At 34.0% G+C, this 23521-nt stretch overlaps 1 protein-coding gene across 2 annotated transcripts in view; it reads left to right on the top strand.

The window, feature by feature from the left end:
- LOC118270970 (transcription factor SOX-6) overlaps positions 1 to 23521 on the top strand; it is a 265254-nt gene that overhangs the window by 183255 nt on the left and 58478 nt on the right. For both annotated transcript variants that reach the window (XM_035586824.2, XM_035586823.2), the window contains one exon: positions 18820 to 19362. In XM_035586824.2, coding sequence (XP_035442717.1) covers positions 18824 to 19362 — 539 coding nt within the window. In that variant the 5' untranslated portion in view covers positions 18820 to 18823. The remainder of the gene's footprint in view (positions 1 to 18819; positions 19363 to 23521) is intronic.

Below are 23521 nucleotides of genomic sequence, written 5' to 3'. Positions count from 1 at the left end.
AATACGTTGGGCCAACAACAGTGGCCGCTCATAAATCAACCTCAGACAAAAGTAACAATAGTATTGAGGGTACCTTATAAGAGATCTTAGCATTGTGCTTATTCTTTGATGTTCACTAATAAAACCTTTGATTAATATCGTATAGACGGAACCCGTTGGTATGCAAATAATGAAGTTTTGAGGGACGGTAGTCGGATCACACGTGCTGGGGTGTGAACAAAGGCTAATGCTACATCTTCCTCACAATGCTTTTGTTGGTCAACTGTTGGGCAAGTTCAAGTTGACCGATTTCGTTTTTGTTAAATTCTTCAACGTGAGCTGTCTTGTTGGAATCCGTCTGCTTGTCTGGTTCAATTGAATGATTAATCTCAGTTGTTCCTTTATATGCTTGGTTAGGTAGGTAAAGTACAATACAATTCCAGCTTTACTGGTTTAGAGACTAAGCCAGCTACTATTAACCCCAAGGTCAAATTACGTGTAAAGTAGTAACATTAGCAAACACATGCTATTTGCAAAATAAAACTGATGACCTCGGTGATATTCGTTACTTTGAAAGCAAAAGCTAAACGAAAGAAAATTAAAATGACTTAGTGTGAAATTATCACTTTCTTTACTCAAGCGAGACAAAACAAATGTAACATAAATAATTATGAAATAATATTCATATCACTAAAACTGGTAGGTGTCTACAAAATCTTCGAAATATGGGTCAGGAGACCGGTGACCCATAGATAATTATATTTTTAATAGTTAAACAGTTTATTGTTTCCCATTTCGTCTCGTTTATCAATTATAAATTGTACTTAAATTGGGTTAGTAGTTATCAAAGCTGTAATAATTGTTATTTGGTTGTCAAGGAAATCAGCTGTAGACTGGTTCACCTCTTTGAATTAATAAGGCCATTTATTTTGTTTAGGGGACAGGGAGTAAACATTATGGTGTAGTTTTTTCTTTTGAATTTAAGCCATTACTTAATGCATTGACCATTGATCCTATTATTAAAGTTGAAGCATATAATAAGGTCTGCAATTTTAATCAAATCAGACCTAACAATGCAACTGATAGGTTATTTAAAAATAGGACATTATCACACTATCACATCACACTAATATTATAAATGTGATTGTTTGGATGACTGGATGTTTGAGCTGACTCAGGTGATAGGTTATATTTTATCCCACAGGAACACGGGCGAAGTTGTTAGTTACAATAAATGCTTAGGTTATCAGTTCTTATCATTAATTTCGGTAATGTTTGTAAACTTTATTTCTGTTTCCTTTTGTTCTCGAATTATGTGTTTTTTTATTGTAATGATTCAGTTTTGTTACTATCGGAGTTCTTCAAATCTACTCAAAATTGACAATGATACAAATGTTTAACAATTCATTCATTTCATTGCAGCGATTTCTCAAAACTTTGAAACACATATAATGTTGAAATGATTATGAAAACGGATGAATGTAAATATATTTACAAAGTGCGGAATGTAGATGTACCAAACACTGTTTAAAATGTTAGCAACAGTTAACATAATGAAAAGAAAACATTGATTGTAACAGTAATAAAAGCAGAAACAGAAGTTGATTCAGACCAAGCAACAGTTCCTACGTCTAATTTTAAAATCAACGGAATGATATTAATAATATCCTTGAACCAACAGTTTTACGATTATATTTATTCGAACAGAGGAATATTATTTTTGAAAACGAATATATGTACGTCTGGTGATTTTTTATTGAAAACTAAACAGATAATGCAGACACAAAGTCAAATATACAACATCCGTTTCCTATATGATTTTTTTCTGTTATTCTTAACAACAAAATCTTGTCTGCAACTTTTTCTATCGCAGCATGACTAACGAAATTTAGTTTATTAAGTATATAATGTTGTGTAGTTATAAAATCTATAAAGTTTTGGTGAAGAACAGGTCTGTTGTCTTCATCGTTTCCATTTTTATGAACCCGTGTCTAATAAATCTCGTCAAAGTGATAGAACTGCCGAATAATTCCGAGCTTACTTTTAGATTGGGCTAATTATTGAAATCTAAAAATCTCGATACCATTATATGGTGCGCTCACCCGACACTAAACTTATCTAGGATCAGAACCTGGACCATGTTAATAACGCAATAACAATACTGATGAAAAGCTAATATGCTATAAGTACCTCCCTAGCTAGAAATGTGACACAAAGAGACCCATATATCTGACATATTACAGATGATAACCATTACTCTAGCAGTTAAGCACAAAGGCAGAATCATTACTAAGAATCTCCAATTCAAAATATCACAACAGTGTCCGATCGCCGAATCAGTTTCCATTTACGACCAAAAGGTTTATACAAATAACACTAATATGAAAGTTATTACTAAGCCCGTCGTGTTTAGGCCAGAAGATAGCAATATATTCATTATCACATTCAGCTTAAGGACTAGATATGTATATCAATGGGATCGTATTATTAGGCTAGTGCACATGGAATCGATATGCATACAATGTTTGAGAAAATGCCGTGTGTGTTTGTTGTTATGGTTGGTAGAACGAAATTGAATTTTTGTAAAAAGTTTTCTGGCTTGAGTCATTGTGTATGACATGAATCTGGCTTATATTTTTCTTATTTATTTTTTTAATTTTTTTATGTTATTTTTTGTTATTTTTTTTTATGTTCTTGGTGCATTTTCACTAACTAGAAAATTTTAACATCAGCTCCTTTCGTTGCCGACAACTAAACTGGTTACCAGGACTCCGGCTCAAAGCAAGAGTAGAAACGGGGTAGTTTCTTTTCAGTAAGAGTCTGACAATTTCTCGCGCCTCACCCAAAGCAGGAGAAGTCATTGGATGATTTTTCCCTCTCCAAAAATAACTTAGTATTTTGTGAAAGGATCTCTCTTAATTAGACCGGCTATGATTTATTCTAATTTTACCTCTGTTCTTCCGAGAAATAAAATACATAAATGACGTATCTAATCCTTACAATTATTAATTATTAATAGTAACTAATTAGAAATCAATTATTAATTGTGGAACAATTTAAAATTATATTTAAAATTACTATACTTCTACTGATAATAATGCATACATATATGTATTTTGCAGTGACTCATTTCAAATTAATTCCTCAGAATTGTAGGAAAATGAATTCTCAAAAGTGACTGGCAAGTCGATGATAATGTCGAATAATTTCCTCTTAGTGACAACCCTGCTACTACATACAATAATAATTTTATTTATCTCTCTCTTTGTTGTGCGTGGCCTGTGCCAACATCCCATTCTATTTGTTCGTGAATATCTTCGGTGATATATCGATTTAATGAAATAAAAATTGCCCGTTCCCTCGTAATTCAATTGATGTCAAATTCTTCAGATAATATACTCTCAACCTGTATTTTAGGAGGCTCTTAATATTGAAGTCTGACAGCTAGACGCTTGCATGGGTTATGTGTCATTGTAAAACTAACATTTCGGTGACTTTAATTTGTCAATGTAACATTTTTTTCTTTAAATTTAAAACATTGACTGATGTCGTTCGTGCTCTCAAGCTTTAATTATGAAACGTACGAATTTTGAGTCGGTTAAAATTATGATTTTAAATTTTTAAGAACTAATAATATGAAACACAAAGATAACATCTGGTTCACAATTAAAACGTCAAAAGAATAACAACAGAAAACTTTTAAGAGAGACGTCGGGCATAAATCTCGCGATAATAAGGCGTCACATAAACAATGTTCTTTTTGTCGCCATTTTCAATTTGGCACTGCGCAAGTCCATGCGTCGTTGCCTCCTAACATTGACCAATTATTGCACACACCACTCAGCCCTCTTTGATCTCTAAAACATAAAATTTGTAAAAAACAGCAAAAGTCAATGCTAATTATTTATTATTTTCTTCGAATCCATTTAAGAGTGAAGGGTATTTATTAGTTTAGGACAAGTGACAAGAGACCGGCGATGACACGGTAGAAGTGCCAAAAACAATAGTTATTATAATAACAGATCGAATAGATACTTTTGTAAAAAAAACTGTCAAAAATATTAACAACTAAAATATGAGTAATGATGTGTAACTTCAGAACAGAAAATCTCAATTTTAGGCGAAGACCACTCTCGAGCAAGTCCTGAATGCATTGTATTCAATAATTCTATACTTCAACATCTAATTGACAACCTGATTCAGTTTTATGCGAAACGACTTCAAACGAAGCAAAACCATTTTCACGAATATCATTCACGTCTTAACAAATATAAAGGACAATTCATAATACGTTAATATGCCATTAGCAAAGATTTAATGTTTATTATGTCAATCTTGACCTTTTTTCAAATTCATCAGCAATACTTATGTGTCCGGCCTTATTACAAAAGTTACTTTGTGTATCATATATAATTTTAACAGGCTGCAACACTTGGTGTGTGTCCAACAAATTTACATCATTTATCACCAGATCGTCAAAGTGACCATTAAACATGTTATCACTCGTCACGTCAATATCATTACGAGTTGTCCATTCAATTATAATCAAAAAGCTTTCGTGTTTGATCCTATTATTGTATAAGAAATGTACTATAGAAATTCTTTGAGAAAAATTGTTGGAAATATTATTAGAGGTCACACAATAGAGGCGAGGGTCTTTGATGTGACAAGAGGGACTAATCAATGGTTATCGATAGAAACATGCTTTTTGATGTTCGAAAGCCGATGGAAGTCATAATGTTTCCCAGACATTGCTCGTTGATAATGGCCGCCGATATTTTCATTAAAATTGAAAGGAAGATACAAAAAATGTGTTTAATGGCGTTCCGCGAGGGAAATGGAATTTTTGTGTCAACATTTGTGATGTCAACAATCAACGTTGGATTTTATTGCGGACATAGTACCAAACTGATGACAGTACATTCTATAATGCGCATTTTAACACATGGAAATGATTTGAGGAATTTTTATTTTTATTTATCTTTAACATGTATTTTAGAATAGTCTTACATGACGCTTTGATTACAACATATACTATTTAAAATAAAAAATAGACGAATTTAATAAAATATTCACATTTCATTTAATCAACGCAGAGATCACACAAGCTTACAGACCTAGTTGTAACTAACCACTTTTCTTCGTCGTCATCTTTAAACAATTCGATCCAAGCCAAAAAACAAACAACACAAAGACACCTCGCCTTTCCTTTTAACAACATAACAAGCCAAGTGAACATATCACGGAAATCGATTCTAACTCGAACGTCTGTATCGAATCGTATACCGATGTATCGACGCACCGCGGAGCCCTCTTGTTTGTCGGATCGATTATTCCACTTCATCTCACACTTATTGGGTTCAAACAAGTCTATTGCGAAGGCATTGGTCACACGATTATGACGATAATTACTTAATTATTCGATTTTGTCTATAGTGAGCATGGTTTAATGTTCGTCTTTAATGGCTTCTACAGAATTAGTAATTGATTCTGATTTAGTAACATCCGTTGTTTCTGGTTTGTTATTATTCTCATTATCAAGTTTCGTCACGTTCCGATTTTCTCTTAGAATCATGAGTGTGTTTTCTTTTTTTATCGTCATTTTTGCTATACATACGGCTGCTGGATCAATCATAGTTTGGATCAGTCGAAAAGTATTATTAAATTAGCATTACTATTCTGACGCAAGCTTTAATCCTCTATAGTCTAGCCTAAACTATTCAATATAACCTTTACGTTAGAGTTCTCTTGAAAATTCCTCTGTTCGTGCAGTTTCGCCGCGTTTCAACACAATGTGTGGCTCTATTCATTTCAATAATGTTGTGTTATTGTTCTAAGTTCAGCGAAAGCGTATTGTTCCATACAATTGTTAATGTTAGTGACAGTACGTCGGTGACGTGCCGTGTTTAGGGACTAATTCATTTGAATGTTCCAAGTTCATTACGGCGAGCCGTTTGAACGCTGTAGCGTAATAATCCTTTAGTATTGAGCTTATTGTTTAGATGTTTCCAATTGGGATTTTGAGAATTGACTGTGTCCTTATTGTGGGATTAATAAACAGAGTTTTCGCCTGTAGAATTTATATACAGTATTGTATCTTGAATACAAACAGCAAGAAAATCATATGTTTTCTTATAAAATACATCTTCCATTATCTTTGTCGTATCCACAAACTTTTCATCACAGCTCGTTCTAAACATCCAACAGCAAATTAAAGCGCATTCAGACTGTCAATTACAAAACGTTTACACGGAACCTTCAAAACAGCCGCTTATTTCACACTTACAAACATTACAAGGGCATAAAAAGCTCACCACAATATGCTCAAACCACAAACAAGCATTTCCACAGCAATCAACGACCGCATCAAAACGCTTAACATTACAAAATAAACCCAAAATATTAAACAAATCAGTTCAATTTACATTAACAGCCTGACAAATAACCACAAATTGTAATTGTGACTTTGAAAGGGGTTAATAATGGTTTTAGTCGTAGGTTTCTGAAGTAATTCGGTTAGAAATGTCTCGAGATTGAGCCATTGTGTTCGGAGACTGATTCCACGACATTTAGATGTGTGCCGGCTTAGTTCGTCTCGTGCTAAACAAACAGTTAGTTTGGCCTATTGTCTCGTTATTAATTACTTGTTGAGTGCACTGCTATTCAATGAAACTACAATTGTGTTAGGGAATTAATATTGTCGTAATGACGTGTCAGGTGTTTTGGTTTTCAGTTAGGCATTTGATACCGGAGATCGATTTTGTAAGTGCAAATGCTTTGTAAGGAATTCTATTGGTCTTTGGTCAGTTTTGTATACTGAACGTGTTTAGAGCAATAGATAGGGAAATAACACAAAAATCAACACTATAGACCAGCCATTAAATAACATTAACTCCGTATTACGTCACTTCGCTAGCCCTACACAACCCTCTATAGATTAAGTTCAAGGATTTCACCCCAAAGTTGTCCTCAAATAATATTTTATAGGACAAACGCCACCGGCCCCTGCAAAAATAATATGTGTCTGTGGCCTAAATTATTCACAAAGGTGTAGTGGCTTCGCCGAACCAACCGGATGAATAATATATAAATCATTCGATATTATTTTGATGCTAACTTTCCACGTTTTCCTGTGTTTTCTGATAAACGCAGGTTTGTCGTTTTTAGGAAAAGTTTTTTTCTTTATTGATGTGTTGTGTTAAGTCCGTATGGGTTTTACCCTAATTTAAGGATTAAAACACCTTTATTTTCTGGTGTAGGTAGTATTTTTTTTTTTCTAAATAAGACGCTCTCAGTATTCTCGATAAACTTCTTCGGATGTTTTTGACAAGAAAAGGCAATAAAGAAAATCCTTTTTCTATAATCAACATAAATAACTATTGCTATACCTAACATTTGGAAAAAAAAACACAAATTTCGTATCTGTTTTTTATATTCCCTTTTAACAAACAGATCATTCAGTTTAAGTACACTAAGGCAAAATGTCAGACTGTGATGACACAATAACTGACCCTTGGGGTTAACTCGATCGTCTGAGCTACCGAGCTACCCCTCAACGTCTTGCGGTTCAAAGCAAAGGGGTGGAGTGTCTTCAAGAGTAAATATTTTTACAATACAAACGTACATATGTTTGGAGTTAAAAAGCGTATTTTGTGATATGCTTTTATCGATGATTTCTGCTATTTGGTCGTTTTTGGAAAAATGGTGATACATTTGTTTATTTTTCTCGGTTTTAATCAACAATATTTTGTTGTAGGTAAATGGTAAAAGACATATCTTGAAATCTGTTTGATAATAGTGCGGTAGGTATCCTAATACACCTGAATAAAAGCACTAAAGCAGGCTCCACTACACTAAAACATCTCCAGTGCCCCTCCGAACCTTGTCACACCGAGCCGGTCGCATTGCCCCTGAGATTTGACAATAATTCTCGATAGCTCCTCTATTCTACCGTTCCCAATGAATACTGAATTGAGACCAACTCCGTACATCTTAGACACAACCTATTTCAATTTAGATTATTGCTTCGCTGTTCACGATGCAATATCTTAATAGAACCCCCACACAAACTTCAATCAGTATCTATTGGAACGCTCACATGCGAAATTACAAAAAATAACCTCTATTTACTCAACGTTAAACGTAATCAAAGCTTGAAGATGAATAATGAAATCCCACTGTGTATTTTATTCATTGACCTTCCAAAATTAACAGAGATAACGTACAAAGGCACAGATTGAAAGGTGCCCTTTCACTGATTCGCCACTCTTTAATCTACAATCGAAACAAAACTCGGGTTCGTAACGCGATTGTCTGTCCGTTCATTTACTTAGTAAATTATTCTTTGTCGAACGGAAGAGAAGGCTTTGAATCCATTAATTCCCTGATGGGGTCACAAAGAGGTGGTACGAATTAAAATAATGTATTCTACGACTTCAATAGCGCTCCCTCCGTCCGGTGCGGCTGTTATTACAAGAATAATGTATTTAAATCAGAGTCTGCTTTCAGATGAAGATGTCCCGCTTTGTGAGTCCACCGAATAAGTGATCACGTACGTTGCCATTAGGATACGTTTTATGTGCAAATTATAGCCTACCCATTTTTGAGCTTGCTCGGATTTCAACGCAGACGCCCCGCGAACAATCCGGTTCGTTAGAAAAGTTTTTAATACTGCTATTATTGTATGCTCATGTTTGCGGATAAAAATGTATGTTTCATGTTATGGAAACAGACACAAATGTACACGATAGATACATATAGGTGGTCTTATTAATTGCAAATCCGTTCACAGAGACAAGCGTACACAAACAGCAAATTAATCCTGCCGTCAAAAGGGTTTGAACTACCCTCTGTTAACAGATAATTTAGAATATGATCACCCCATAGCTGAATATTTCCGAACAAACATTTCGATGTATTTATTCTGGTGTTTATTTTGTAGCGTAATATGTCGTGTTCCACTTTGATGTCGTGAAATCGCTTCTGTTCTTTGTCAGCGAACCAAGGATTTACATCTATTACGTTAGTCATTTAATTCTCGGTTTTACTGCCATCTATTTTCGATTTAGAATCCTTTGTAACGTGATAGGGGGTTAGAGCTTTATCGTATTGACTGGCTGCGTATGGAATTATTGCATATGGTTGGTTGGAGTTTGTTTGGGAGTATGAATGGTTCATTATACATAGGGATACTTTGTGAGGTTATTTGCGATGGAACCATTGTTTATGATTTGGACAATTGTTTGTGTTGCACTGTCAAAGGATGTGCACTTGTTTGCTTTATGCGGAGGGGAATGAGATGGAGTAATATAAACAGTATGATGTTTAAAGAAGCTGAATGACAATCAGTGAGTTGTGCGTTAATAGGGTTTTTTTTTTAGTCGCGGTCAATGACTTTTTAGTTGAAGCTTATTTTTTAGTGGTGCTTACCAATTGCGGTGCAGTGAAAAATAGGATCGGCATATCAGCTAATTTTATAATGTCCCTTCAAACAACTTTGGCTAAACCAAAAACTTTTTGCATATTTTCATAAACAACATCAATATTATTTTTCTTTCGTCGCTTCCACGAAGCGTTTCCTCAAATCCACTTATTTCCAGAACTTTCACAGGAGAGGGAGCAACAATCAAACTTATTCTTCTGTACAAAGGATCGGGGAAGCTGAACTTGTTCTGCCGAAGCAAATTCCTCAGTTCAGAGTGTTCCTTTGCAAAATACTGAAGCACCATCTTGACTTGTGAGCACCACTCGTTAATGTTCAAACTATTTTGTTTCCTACTTTCCGTATTTTGTATCCACTACACCATTAAACTGTTAGGTTTTTGTGTTCAAGTCGATGGAAAATTGTATTTGTGCTTTTTTCGTTTTGTTCCCTTCTTTTTCCCGTTTATTGGTGGTGTTTTGCACTTTTGCAGTCATTCTTTTTGGTAAATATGTATTATGGGTGTCGAATATAATTTTATATTGAAAAACATCACATCAGCAGCGTATAAGTGACCACTGCTGACCAAAAGCCTCTTCTCATACGGAGAGGGTTTGAGCATTTGTCCAATGCGGGTTGGCATATTGAAACAATGATACCTAAACTACATACTATAGAATTCGCTCAACCGTCACGATTACAACTATTTTTCATAGCATCGTCACTTCTACCATCACAGTTTAAAACGATTCAACCCCAAAAGAACAAACGGCATCATTGCCCCATTTTCCAACTTTTTTCAAACCAACGTAACATCATAAAAGACAACCGCCATTATGGAAAAACTGTAAAAGCACCCGGCGCCATGTTTGAATGGCGTTTAGTTGCACTACATTCTCATTTCGTTTCGTTTCGCTAGCAATTCATTTGCAGTGACCTAAGAAGCACAATGGACTCTCATCAGACTCTCTTGTTTGGGGAAATCGGCGAGCCGTGTCGTTGAGGCTGTGTAGTCGTTAATTATTGCTGATGATATTATTATGTAGGAAGATCTTAATTCGTATAGAGGAACTGGCTTTGGGACTGATGATCCTTGACTTGTTTGGTTAAAGGATTAACATTCCTTGATATCTAATGATTAGGGTTTTGGTGCTGTGAAAATTTTGTCTAATTTTGAGTTTTTGAAACTTATACAAAAAATCTGCAGCAAATATTTTTGATAAAATAATTACTGTAGGTCTTTTCATACCACAATACGGAAATCCTCTTATAAGTTAATTTCATCAACCTAATAATTATAAAAAGATGAAATCTCACACATCAAAGCTAACTAAGACATTAAAATCTCAACATCTTCCCTTCAACTCAATTGTGAGTCTTAAAATCAATTACCATGAAAAATGCTTAAGTCGTCATTAAAGGCACAGAGTAGCAACCTGTGCCGAACAATGGCGGCCGGTGATTGGGCATTGTGCCGTATTAACTGCATTGTTTGTCACCGAATAATCATAAAGCGTCTCATTGCCCTCCGAACGTCGCTAACGGGAGTGGAGATAGAATCTTGTGAAAAAAAGGATGTTTACTTTGCAGAGAAGATTGGCAGATTTTTGGTAGTCTTAATGGAGATGATAATGACATTAGTACCTATGTATATCCACGCAGGTTAACTGAAAATAAATATAAGCTAGCACCTAGCTTCACTGACAGACCGAGTGACGGACAATTCAATTTGACGTTTCAAAAGTGCCTAATTTAGGATTAATTGAAATAAATGCTTTGATTTTGACTTTGACACTAAGAAAAGTATATATTTCAAACAGTCATAAAAACACTGAAGGAAAAGTAACTTCCCAGTTTACGATAAAGTAGATAAGACAAGGATAAAATTAAAGAAAATCTGCATTACTATTTATAATTCCAAAACATACTACAAAAAGATTATAAAACACACACGATGACTAACCATTTGCACGTGTAAAATTTAAATATAAACGGGTAGCCTCCATAGTAGCGAGCCGGTTCGCCCACTCGACTCGCGTTGTCGCGCACCCAATGGGTAATTTCCCCCATTGTCAGGCACAAGAAAATGTTTACAACATTTTATACAACACTACTAGAAGCGACATCACCCACTGACCCAAAAATTCCGAAAAAAAAATCGAACAACAAAATGTTTTTTGTTAAAAAATGCAAAAGAATGTAAATGCGTGATATTTCATACGATACACCTGTTCGCATTGGCAACAAAGAAAGTATTAAATAATAATATCATGTAGGTGTAAAGAAAAGCGCTAATAAAATTGATATGTTGCATTTTTCTACGGAAAAATCTTATTTCTCGAGAACCAAGTAAATTAGTTGCGTAGGTATTTTGTTCAAAGTGCTTTTTTTTTAACGGTAAACGTTTTATAGAAACAATTTAGTGGAAAGCAATAATTTCGATTTCGAAAACGAATTTAGTTTATAGGAGATCAAAAGGTTTGTTTGTGAGTGTTGTGGGACGAAATATAGGCAGCATTCGGCTTCTAGATATTACACATGACAAATTATACAAGCATAACAGAATGGAATGGATGTTTTGACTTCGACCACATGTTTATCCACTATTTACACTTATATATTTTTAATTATATTATTTATGCACGCTTTCTGGAACCTTTTCAAACACGTTGTAAACTAAGATTTTACGACTGTTGGCTTAGATTATGGGTTTTCTTCTTTATTTGCGGTTAGATAAACTAAACAATATACAATTGTTATTGATTGTCTTTCGTAATATATAAAATTAAATGTGTGTTTTTGTTTAGTAGTGTGCAGTTGGTTTTTTGGAACGAATTTATTTTGGGATGAGAGAGAATATAGTTTTTCTATATCCAAAACAAATTTTTAAAATACATTTTCTTTGTGTTGCTAATATCAGAATATTAAAGGTCAAACTGCGCTGTGATCTTTTTATAAACTAGCTTATCATATTTCTAAAAAAATATGAATACTAATCTACGTATTAAATGAAGCCACATCTAGTATACTTAAGTCTCACCCGCTGTTACACTTGTAACTACATTTTGTTCGGGTCTCGTACGAGGGAGTTTTCTTGTAATTTGCTCTCGATAATTCCACCTCCCTCCGTTTCATTCAATAGAAGCCAATTGTGCGATGCAGCGCTTGTTTTGACATGTCATTTTGTGTGTTTTCTTTGAAATAACTTTTTCTTACCAAATTATTACCATTCATCGTGTGTTATTATGGAAAAGTGAAATTACGTTCGATTATTGTTGTTTGTTTGAGAAAATAAATGTCATAGGGGAAAATTGTCTGAAGTTTTCTTACGGGTAAAAATATTTTTTGTACTTTTTTAATGGGACAAGCTTGCCACAACCTCCCATACCGCAACTCTTATAAGCCAGGATCTTCAGGAGAACCATGAAAACACCGGATATGAATGACTGTCTTGGATCCCACAATGAAATAAATCAGAAGAAATTATTAGAGGAGAGAAACATTTTTTTTGTATTTCACTTACTGATTTCAAATAGGCCACAATAAAAGCTAAAAAAAGAAATTAGAATAGAACCAACAAACAGTTCCTAGAAACAAATTAACCAAACAAATTGGAAAGCAAACGCAAACAAACAAAAATGGGCACGTCGAAACCTAATTCGATGGAACGCTACAAAAAATGTATTCCGCTTTATTGTGAATAAACTTATTATAGAATACGAATAATTCTGTTACTTGAACATTTCTGCCGTTGACTTTTTTTTCTTTCTCCTGAAGGAAAAGAAAATGTTTCTCCGTTCCTCATTCAATTACTGACGCTTCACAATATTTTTCTATTTAATTTTTATTTTCATTGTACTTCACCGTCTTCCACGGACTTTTATTCACTTATTTGATTTGAGTTGTTTTTATTATGTCTCTTCTTGTAAGTGTTTTCATTGGCTGTGTTGCTGTCAGTTTTATTATGAATAAGAAAAGCGGGAACAATTTTATCAGCATTCAATAATTTGTCGTCTTTTACTGAATTTGAATTTGACTATACCGTTTGAATTTTATGGAGGAAAATTAAAATGAAGGCAATGGTTTTTTAACTCTTAATCCACTGTAAGATTGGCTTTCTTTGACCACAAGAGGGCAAATTTGACCCAAAATTTAACACCAATAAAAAACGAATATAGGCTTGGTTCTGGAGTCCTATTGGTTATAGAATTTGGGTCAATGTGGTAACGTTATAGTTAATAGTATAGGAGGACCCTATGGTCAAAGAAACCAGATTCTACCGCATATTTCAAAGTTTACAAGATAGCTTAACCTTTCAACACAAGCAAAAAGCAATTCAATCAATCAATCAACCAATCTAGTAGATTCAGGAGTGACTGCCAACAACTTGGTTATACCAAATGACACTTTAATACGTTCATATAGGAAACCTTAGGCAGCCTTAGCCGTTTATCTAAGACGGGTCGGCAATTTCCTATGTCAAATAGATTCGAAGGCAGACACTCGTTACGTTTACTTAGACGGTCCGTCCGTCCGTCCACTGATTAATTTCTAGACGGATGTACATGTTAATATCTCGTATAAATTAGGAGTTACATATGCGACGTGTTAGGACCTGCCTAGTATGTTAAGGTATGGTGTCTCTTTGCCTATATCGTGATGGAATGTGGAAGGATAGTTTTGGTAACTGATGTAATGAAGGATGTGATGAAGAGGCTTTTGGTTCTTGGGAAGGACGTAATTGGAGTATTTATTACAGATTTGGGTTTGAGTCATCCGTCAATGATCCATGTTAGGACAGACGCGGGTTTTGTAACAGTATCAGGACTTGTCAGTAGTTAGTAAAGATTTAAAGTGAATAGATTGATTTAAATAATTTTAATGATTGATGTAGGTACAAATTCTAAAATATATGTGTTTTTTTTTATTGTGGGAGATGCCATGCTTGACACGAATGGGCCAGCACGACCGGAGTGATACTTTGGTCTCATAGAAAATCGACGTGAAACAATGTTTGCGTTGTGTGAGTGAAGTTACTGAAGGCCTATTTTTCTCCCTTCCCAATCTTCGCAATCGCCCGTACAATGCTTAAATTCTTAACCCCCAAAAGGCCGGCAACGCACTTGTAACCGCACTGGCCACTGATATTTCGGGTGTCCGTGAGCAGCGGCGATTGCTTACCATTATTTGACCCGTCTGCTCGTTTATCGGCTTGTACCATAACAAAATCAATTAGGCTTTAAGTCGTAGATTTACTCGACATTGTTAAAATTATCTTCGCTAACCACAAATGTAGGTACCGCATTGCGGTTAACATTTTACATTGTTAAAATAATTATATTAAAACTTCCTCCCACAGTTTTGCGAATTACTGTTAATCTTGAGTAATATAGAGGAAAGAGTTAGTCGGATATACAAGGTGTTATAAATATAATCGTATAAGGTATACATAGCTTCTATAAATAGTACCAAATGATTTTGTAATTGAAACTTTTGACAATTATTTTAAGAAAACTTTGCTTTTTTGACAAGTAAGTATATCAGCTGTAGTCTATTGGGCTACTATAAATACTCAACAACCGAGGAAAATACTTGTACATAATTGAATATTTTCCTCTAACCACGAAGGTTATTGATTAAAATAAAATCTGGTATTAATAATTAAAAAGTATCCCTAATGATAAGCTCAATTAACAATACTTAGAATAAATCATAATATTATATTTTCATAATTTAATTGAATGATGCATTTGACCTAATTAAATTTAAAGGATGTCTCATATACTCAATCACTATATAGGTATATTAAGTTTTTATACGATTATGATTCTTACTGCCATACTCAGAGTCATTTAATGGTTACTTAACCCAGTCCTTAGCAATTGTTTTCGGAACAAAATCATTACCAAGGAAATATTTAAGTAATCAGTAAAAGTCTCTGAGTACGGTACCTAGTCAATTTTTGTTTTAAAATGAACCTGTTAATAAATTCACTTGTTTGCAAAAAAAAAAAACAAAAGCTAACCCTTTTATCACCAGTAGCAAACCATTTAACCAGGGGTGGCGCTTACAAAAACAATTTGTCGGCAATTCTCTGACTGTATTGTGTCGCCCTATAGCAAATTGAAATTGAGTTGCACCATGCATTGAAGCTTGGCTATATTGTTTCTGATTGTTCTATTAAACACTAAAGAAAAAAAAAATAAAGATCTATTATATATAATCTTACTGTCTTAAAAAATAAAATGAATAAAAAAACAGTGATTTCGTCGAGAAATATATTTCAGTCAACATTACATTAAGACGCGATCAATTCTATAATGCTTTGACATAATTTAAAAAGTTATGTGCATTTAATTTTGACGCATATTTCCTGTTACCTATAATACAGATATTACTGACTGTCAATCACATAAAAAAATATGACAAACATTATTATATTATAAACGAGAAACGTACTGAAGAGAAATAAACATTTCCGAACGTAATAGTGACCTGTCAAAATTGCCGCCAAAACGTCATATTGTTCGCGCCACCGCGTGACGTCATTGTGACAGTAATGAAAAGGAAATTAGTAGTTACAATTGACATATTTATGGAATCATTTCGAATGGACTTTGTTGCTATGGGAATAGGTGTGGTATTTCAATGTTTTGTGATTGTAACGTAAGTTTGCAAGGAATGGGAATATTACTGTGAAATTCATAGTCGTATATTAGACTAGCTACTTCCGCGCGGTTTCACCCGCTCTGCTTGGCTCCTATTGGTCATAGCGTGATGTTTTATAGCCTATAGCCTTCCTCGATAAATGCACTATTCAACACAAAAAAATTATTCAAATCGGACCAGTAGTTCCGGAGATTAGCGCGTTCAAACAAACAAACAAACAAACAAACAAACAAACTCTTCAGCTTTATAATATTATAGTATAGATTCTACAAATTGATTGTCAAGAATGAGTTCATTTACAATAGGTAGACTGATTGAGTTTCTTCATCATTACCGCACATAAGCATGGCTATGAAAGAAAATATGGAAAATACAGCTGTTACCAGCAATTTTGCCCTCTTTACCATATACCTACTTTAGATTAGAATCTATAGGTATTTTTTGCGAAATATCATTCAGAACTGTTCTGTAGTTTTTTGCATGAAAGCGAAACAAATACCTATTACAATACCTAGTACCAAGGATAATAGGACTTAATTTAAATAAAAATAACGCTAAAAGAGATTTTAAAATTTTCAAGTTTTTGCATTTTATCACAACAGCGTTGTCGGAGCGCGGGCCAATAAATTCAATTATTGCCCTGGAGCCAAGAAAATGGGGTTGTCAACAATTCTCCTTTAAATGATTAATTTGGCTAGTTCTTATTGAATAAGACTATAATATATTGGATATATTAAAATCAACAATAGGAGTAATGTCGTAACTATTTTGTAGGAAGAAAGAAATAAAAACAGTTTAATAACAAAAAATGTAATTAGTGACCATTTTTATCAGACACCTAAGGATATACAAAAACCATATATCGAGTAATAACAATCAATGCATTTTTGACTTCAACTTGAGACAATTAAGTTTAATATTCTTAAACGATACTTACTGTTATATTACATACATAATACATAGATAACTTTAAAAACAATCTATTCAGACCTATTATATTGGCTCTTCCATTTATTTTCCTAGCTCCCGGTTCCCCCCCTTTTGTCTCAAGGGCACTAACTCGATTTATTACTGCAGTGTGCTAACAGGCCTTTTAACGTGAATAGGCCTTTCATCGATTTGACACCTATTGCAGACTGTTACAATCGATAAGACTTATGATGGTAGCATTTTGACTGAAACGTCCGTATTTTTTTTAAATTTCGCGCTAAAAGAACTGTTTTTTAACTGACTTCAAAAAGTTGTTCCCCGTTCGTGGCCTGTATAAAAATATGTATGTACGATGTTTATGCGCGATTATCTCGCGTTTCACTGAACCGATTTTGATGCGGTTTTTAGCAAAGGTAGTATTTTTCAGACTTAGGAAAAAGTTTAAGGCATATTAGGAACCTGTCTAAAAACACATCCCATTTTAAAATAGTTCAAATTTTTGATCAAAATGCTATTATTCCTAGATGGTCTTTACGTAATAATGTATAATAAGTATACTTATCTTTTTCGTAAGTACTTCACAATCCCCACTAATCAAACAAAACTAATAAAATAACAATAATAAATTAAAACACAAAATCTAATCAATCAACTACATTCATTACTTCAACTTAATAAGCCCTCAGAATACTTAAAGTTCCAAATTTTAATGTTTATTTTTCATTTAGTTGTCAGACCTTTACCAACTTCGCAGACTTTGGGTAAACTTATCAACATAAACAATGTTACAGTGTGTAAATAAATTGTTAATGGATTTAGTATTAAAGACCTTAGGTCGTGGCATTAAGTCGTAGGTTAGATTTTACTAGACAAATTAATTAAAGCTATTGAAATACCCAACAACATTGAAGATACGAAACAACATACTAACAAAGAGACTGCGACGATGCCAAAACACTGCAAACATATGCCTAATAGATTCCTCTAAATCTGTTTACCTCATTTGTCACAAGTTCAAAGGATACAACATTCCTGCAAAAGGATGACACCGCGTAAACGTTTCAAAATAATCACATCAATACTTACAACAGATACATAGACAAACATCAAAGCGGAGACGCCAGACACAGGATTGTTTGTTAACACAATCAATGAAGACGTTTCTAACTGAAATCAGCATCAAAGCACACATGCTACTCTATAATCGAACACACGCGCAGATCTAGAGTACCACACAAGATATCGGCCAATCCTGCATAACCTACCACCCACACATACACAACATTCAACAAACATGACATGAACCTCCCTGCCCTTCTAATTTCTTAACAAAATAGGAGTTTCCGACGAAAATGAACTGTATTTAGGGATCCATCTCGAGTGGTCGGCGTTACATGGACCGGCGGACACCTTAAGTCCAAAGGAGGCAGTTACTGCAATTAGTACAATTAGTAGAGCCCAATTAGGTGCTTTAACGAAGCGAGTTTCGTAACTAGTCGGGGGAGTTTCGGTGACAAATACTACGCTTGACGTCTGACCCGAGATCTCGATCAAACAGTGATACTGTTTGTAAACGCTGTTTGTATTTTGCATTTAACAACTATTTGTACAAGTACAAGTAATGTTAACGAATAGACTGAACTGAGTAATTAGGACATCTCTAGTTTCGATGTCACTTGCTAGCTATTAACCAGTCCGTACTCAGGTCTTGACAGCACTTAGAATGTCTTGTGTACTTGATAAATGTCAGATATTTCCCGTTAGTCCATTTGATTGCCTTTCAATGTAATTCAACCATTAATTGTAACTTTCTTCCACAGAAACATGTCATCTAAAAGAAAGTCACCACCGTCGAAATTGCAAGAAGGTGCCGCCAACACAGAGAAGCCTGAAGCCGGCCCAGCCAACCAGGACTTTCCTGATCATCAGGAGTCGGACGACAACGAGCAACTGAGTTACTATAAGTTCTCGCCCAGTTCCTCGACAAGGAGTTCTATTAGCGAGGAGGATACGAATTACGAAGACGAACGACCGTCAAAGAAGCAACGATTCGAGCAAACAATAGACATGACAAATAACCTTCTAGTCCCATCATCGTTCTTAAGTCTCCATCAAGTGAACGACCTGCAGGTTCGAAGGCGTGGATCATCAGAATGCAGTAGTCCTGGAGCCGAGGCGAAAGTTTTGGGACTGTGCAACAATAACAATTCCTTGTTGAACCACAACAGCGCTTTATCGCTGACTGCACCTCACAAGCGTTCTATGGATGACGTCTTGAAGAGGCTAACGTCGAAGATGAACAATAGTACGATTAAAGAGGAGAAGAGGCCCACTCCATCGACGACACCTGTGAACAAGAACAAGTAAGTGAAACAATTATGTTCTTCAAGTACTATGTAGACGAATGACTGTCCTCGATGCACTTGTTTGTCCTTCGCTATGTAATGGGTACTTATACAACTGCGCATGACGCAAACGAGAGAAATTGAACAATACAGACCTTTATCTATCGCGGATAAATACCTACTCTTCCCTGAGATACAAGGCGGAGCTGAGTTCAAAGTCCTTTAGTCCACAATTTAGTTTGATTAGGTTTTTCATAAACATGTTTAGCTGTTTCCAGAAAAATTCTTATTTGGTTTATTTTCGAATGTTTCGTCAATCAATTTCTTCCTACTTGTAACTTAATGAACAAACTGTTTACAAAACCTAACATCTAAATCAACAAACGATATAGACTTGCGAACCATTTCAATTTATCTGTCGCTTCGAGATCGTCATTAGACAATAACAAATTAGTCGCATCATTGGCTATTTGTTACATTTTATAGACTTATACGTAACAATTGAATGCCCTCTGCGTATCATTGTTCAATGTCCACTCACACCTCATTAACGAGGCAGACATTACATTATTATCGTCTAATTGATCTGGTCACCTTCCCTTTATTGGCAGTTTCCTACATTAGCCATTTATCAAATGTTTTGTTTCAGTGTGTTTACAAAGATATGCGGAAATCATTATTACGATATAATTTATTACTAATCGCATTAGTGATAAAGTGTTTATGTAAATTTAGGATTCGTTTCCTAGGTCCGGTGATGAGAATACTTTCCATTGCGTAACATTTGGTTTATTGTCCGAAATATACGAACAAATTTGTAAAAAAGAAAAAGACCAGACGACCTATAAATATATTTCTAAACGCCTTCTTTTATACTTGGTTTCATAACTATAAAAAAAACTAAACTAATGCAAGGCTTCCTCCCTCATCCATTTATTTCTTTGAAAAACTAATGACGCAACATAATACTCGTTTAATTACAAGAACAAGCTCTGTCGCACGCCGACGAAAATAAAACGGAGACACTTAGAACATTTCAAGTTTGTAGTTTACCAGAATTTAATTAGCCATATTACTGCACATTAAAAACAATGTTAGGACCACCGCAAGTTTACTATAAAAGCGTTAAACGCATGTTTTACTAGGCTTTTATAGATATTCCGACATTAAAATAAATATCTACTGAGTTCGGGTGACGGAAATCGTAAAGGCTAGTATGTTGCTCTCAGCGGGTGCACTTAAGATTTTCGTTTTGAGTTCTACTTGGAATAAGTTCGAGAATTTTATAAAAGTGTATCACGGTAGTTGAAGTACAAAACAATTGGACAGATGAACTTAACGCTAACTAGGAGCAAGATATACATGAATAAATTTATAGCAAATTAATTATTATGTATTTCGGCTTACTCAAGCAACTATTTGACGAAGAACATGACTAGTTTCAAACCCTGCTAGAGACTTATATTCATGAGTGGCGACGGTCATAAATTGAAAAAAATAGCATCTTACTAGTAGTATAACAAAATTACAACAAAAAGTAATTAAGCTGCTTATATTTGAATTATAGCATTGATTAAGCTTCAAAAACTAATTTCCTTGTAAACAACAGTTAACCTTTTAATCACCAACGGGACAGTTCAACAACCACCATAAAAAGGTCATCTAAAACATGTTATTTATAAAACTACAGCACACTTGCTCACCAGTTTCATAGCTAATACTATTATAATTTTACGTTAGTTTAAGTGGACGTTGAATTATTTACAGCCTATAACTTTAATGGAGAATAGCATAAGTAGTAATTAAACCAATACGCTTGAATTTCTAATATTCACGTTTTAAAAGAAGATCGAGACTTAAATAAAATAGTATTGGGTGAAGATAAGCAGATAATTAATGTTAATTTAGTATTAGTTGATGATGGTGTGAACGTTAATGATAAAATCATTGATAACATAATCAATTCAAAGCTTGATGAAGAAAATAAAGTTGAGAAAAAAGTAGTTAATAATGAAATAAATTCTAATAAAGCTGAAGACTTATTTAAAGATATAGAAGCAGATTCAACAGATGATTTTAATGATAGTGATGTTATCGTATGGCTTGTTAATTCCAAGTGGCAGCACCGCGGCAATTTGTGGTATATTTCCTTAGAAGTTAACATTTAGAGCTCACCGAATGTGTTAACCGGCAATTGTGCCGTTTATTGTCGGTGCGATGCTAATGCGTTAAGACTGCTAAGCGTGAGATTATCACCAGACTAATTACGCTCGTTTGCGGTAAATGCTCGCCAAGCATTTTGTTTTACTTTATTTTTAGTAGGTATTGTTTGCATTTAGAATTTTGTATTGTCTTAGAAATGAATAGACTTGTTGTAATAAATTGACGGGTTATTTTACTTGTTTTTAACTGGTAACAATGACTCTATTTTCTGTTGTTTGTGTGAAGTGTGAGGTTATACAGATTTAAAAAAAACAGAAAATAATAAAGATATGATTTTTGTACAATAACTTATTATAATTTTGGCTCTTGACTACATAAATTTTATTTTTATCGATGCTTCCATATATACCTCTATAAATCAAAAGACTTTTCGGTCCTTGCCATAACCATTTTGCTTAAATACTTTTGTAGTAAAACTATTCATAAATTATATATTAAAATAGAACATTATTGTTAAAATATTCTGTTCATAAAAGAAACTTTACAAAAGCCTCACCGAAGCCCACACAGTTTTCCATTATAAAGCCATATTCGTTTAATTAAATGGCTTAAATAACTATATCAAATAAATTATTAGTTTCTCTGTCATCATTAATATTAATAATGTTTTTATCAAATTCAATATTGACATCTAAATTATAAATGTTGCAGAAAACTGCGCCATATCGGCCGCCATATTTACTTCCCATTTATCGGCATAGACTAGACTACTCGTCGGCTAAAATATGATGGTACTATCTTAGCTAGCTCTAGCTTTATATGCCGAAGTATAATTGAGATAAAACGTCCGTATAACGATCGGAAACTAGTTTTTTTATTGATCTCTCTGTTCGCTATTATTACTCTATGCAATTAGTTCTATGATAAACCAGCTCGGAATCCTACCTTGTAGTACCGAAGTCCACAGATTAATCAACTGTTCAGAGACAGCATTACCATTATAAATAGACCTATTATAGGATGTGATTGCAGAACTAATAGGGTTCTAAGTAACTTCTCTGGTGAAATCGGATATAGACTAGATTTGTACTTGTCTTTTTTCTTTAAAGCAATTAAATGTATATCGGTAGTCGATATGTAGGTACCCTTAGGTCTTTAGCAACAATGTATGAAAGAAATATTAGATGTTTGTTCAAAATTAAATTGGGATATATCCTTTGGATTAGAACAATCAATTTACTACCTTGTTACATTAATCTGAAGAACAATCACTGTTGCAAGTAAATATTATTTTTGTGTTCATGTTTTCGTAAACATCAAATCATTATGTGACATGACAAAACGAAAACGTAAACGTTGCAATAAAAACTAAGAATGAAGCGTTAAAAATACTCAATAAAGTACAAAATGGCATACGTGCAATTGTAGTTAAAGAAATAAACATTAATGACTTTACAGATGACGCTAGATATGCTAACAGATTTAAAATAGTTACATATAGATTATGTTCAATAATAGAAGATAATTATAACAAGGGTTAAGGCAGTGTCAGGCGTGATCTATGTCAATATTTACGTGCCAACATTATCAGTAACGTTATCAGTAATTAATAGCTTTTGTTGATAACTGTGATTGTAGTCGCGGATATGTTATGAGTTGCCAGGAGAAACATTGTCGAAGATGTAAACATTTATAATAATAAGATAAAGTGAGAGAAAATACGATTAGTTGAATGAAATATTTTCCTTGGTTCAGTGATGGTGAAATGAAAAACATTTTGTTTGTCTGTCTGGTGGTTATAAGTTACATTGTTAAGCACGACGACGTAGATATACCAATACAGATTTTCAATTAACAAACAAATCCATTATTGATTTAGAAATAATCTACGTTGAAACTACTAATAACAATACTATAAACGTTTTCATAATCACAGAAGAAAATAAATCTGATGTAACCATCCACAATATCAATCTAATAGCCAAAACAGATGCAAATGCTACTCTAGTTGATG

This window comes from Spodoptera frugiperda, chromosome 9, assembly GCF_023101765.2.
Source record: "Spodoptera frugiperda isolate SF20-4 chromosome 9, AGI-APGP_CSIRO_Sfru_2.0, whole genome shotgun sequence".
In the NCBI taxonomy this organism is placed as follows: domain Eukaryota; kingdom Metazoa; phylum Arthropoda; class Insecta; order Lepidoptera; family Noctuidae; genus Spodoptera; species Spodoptera frugiperda.
The sequence above is the reverse complement of the archived record's forward strand: the minus strand, read 5'-3'. Positions and strand labels throughout refer to the sequence as shown.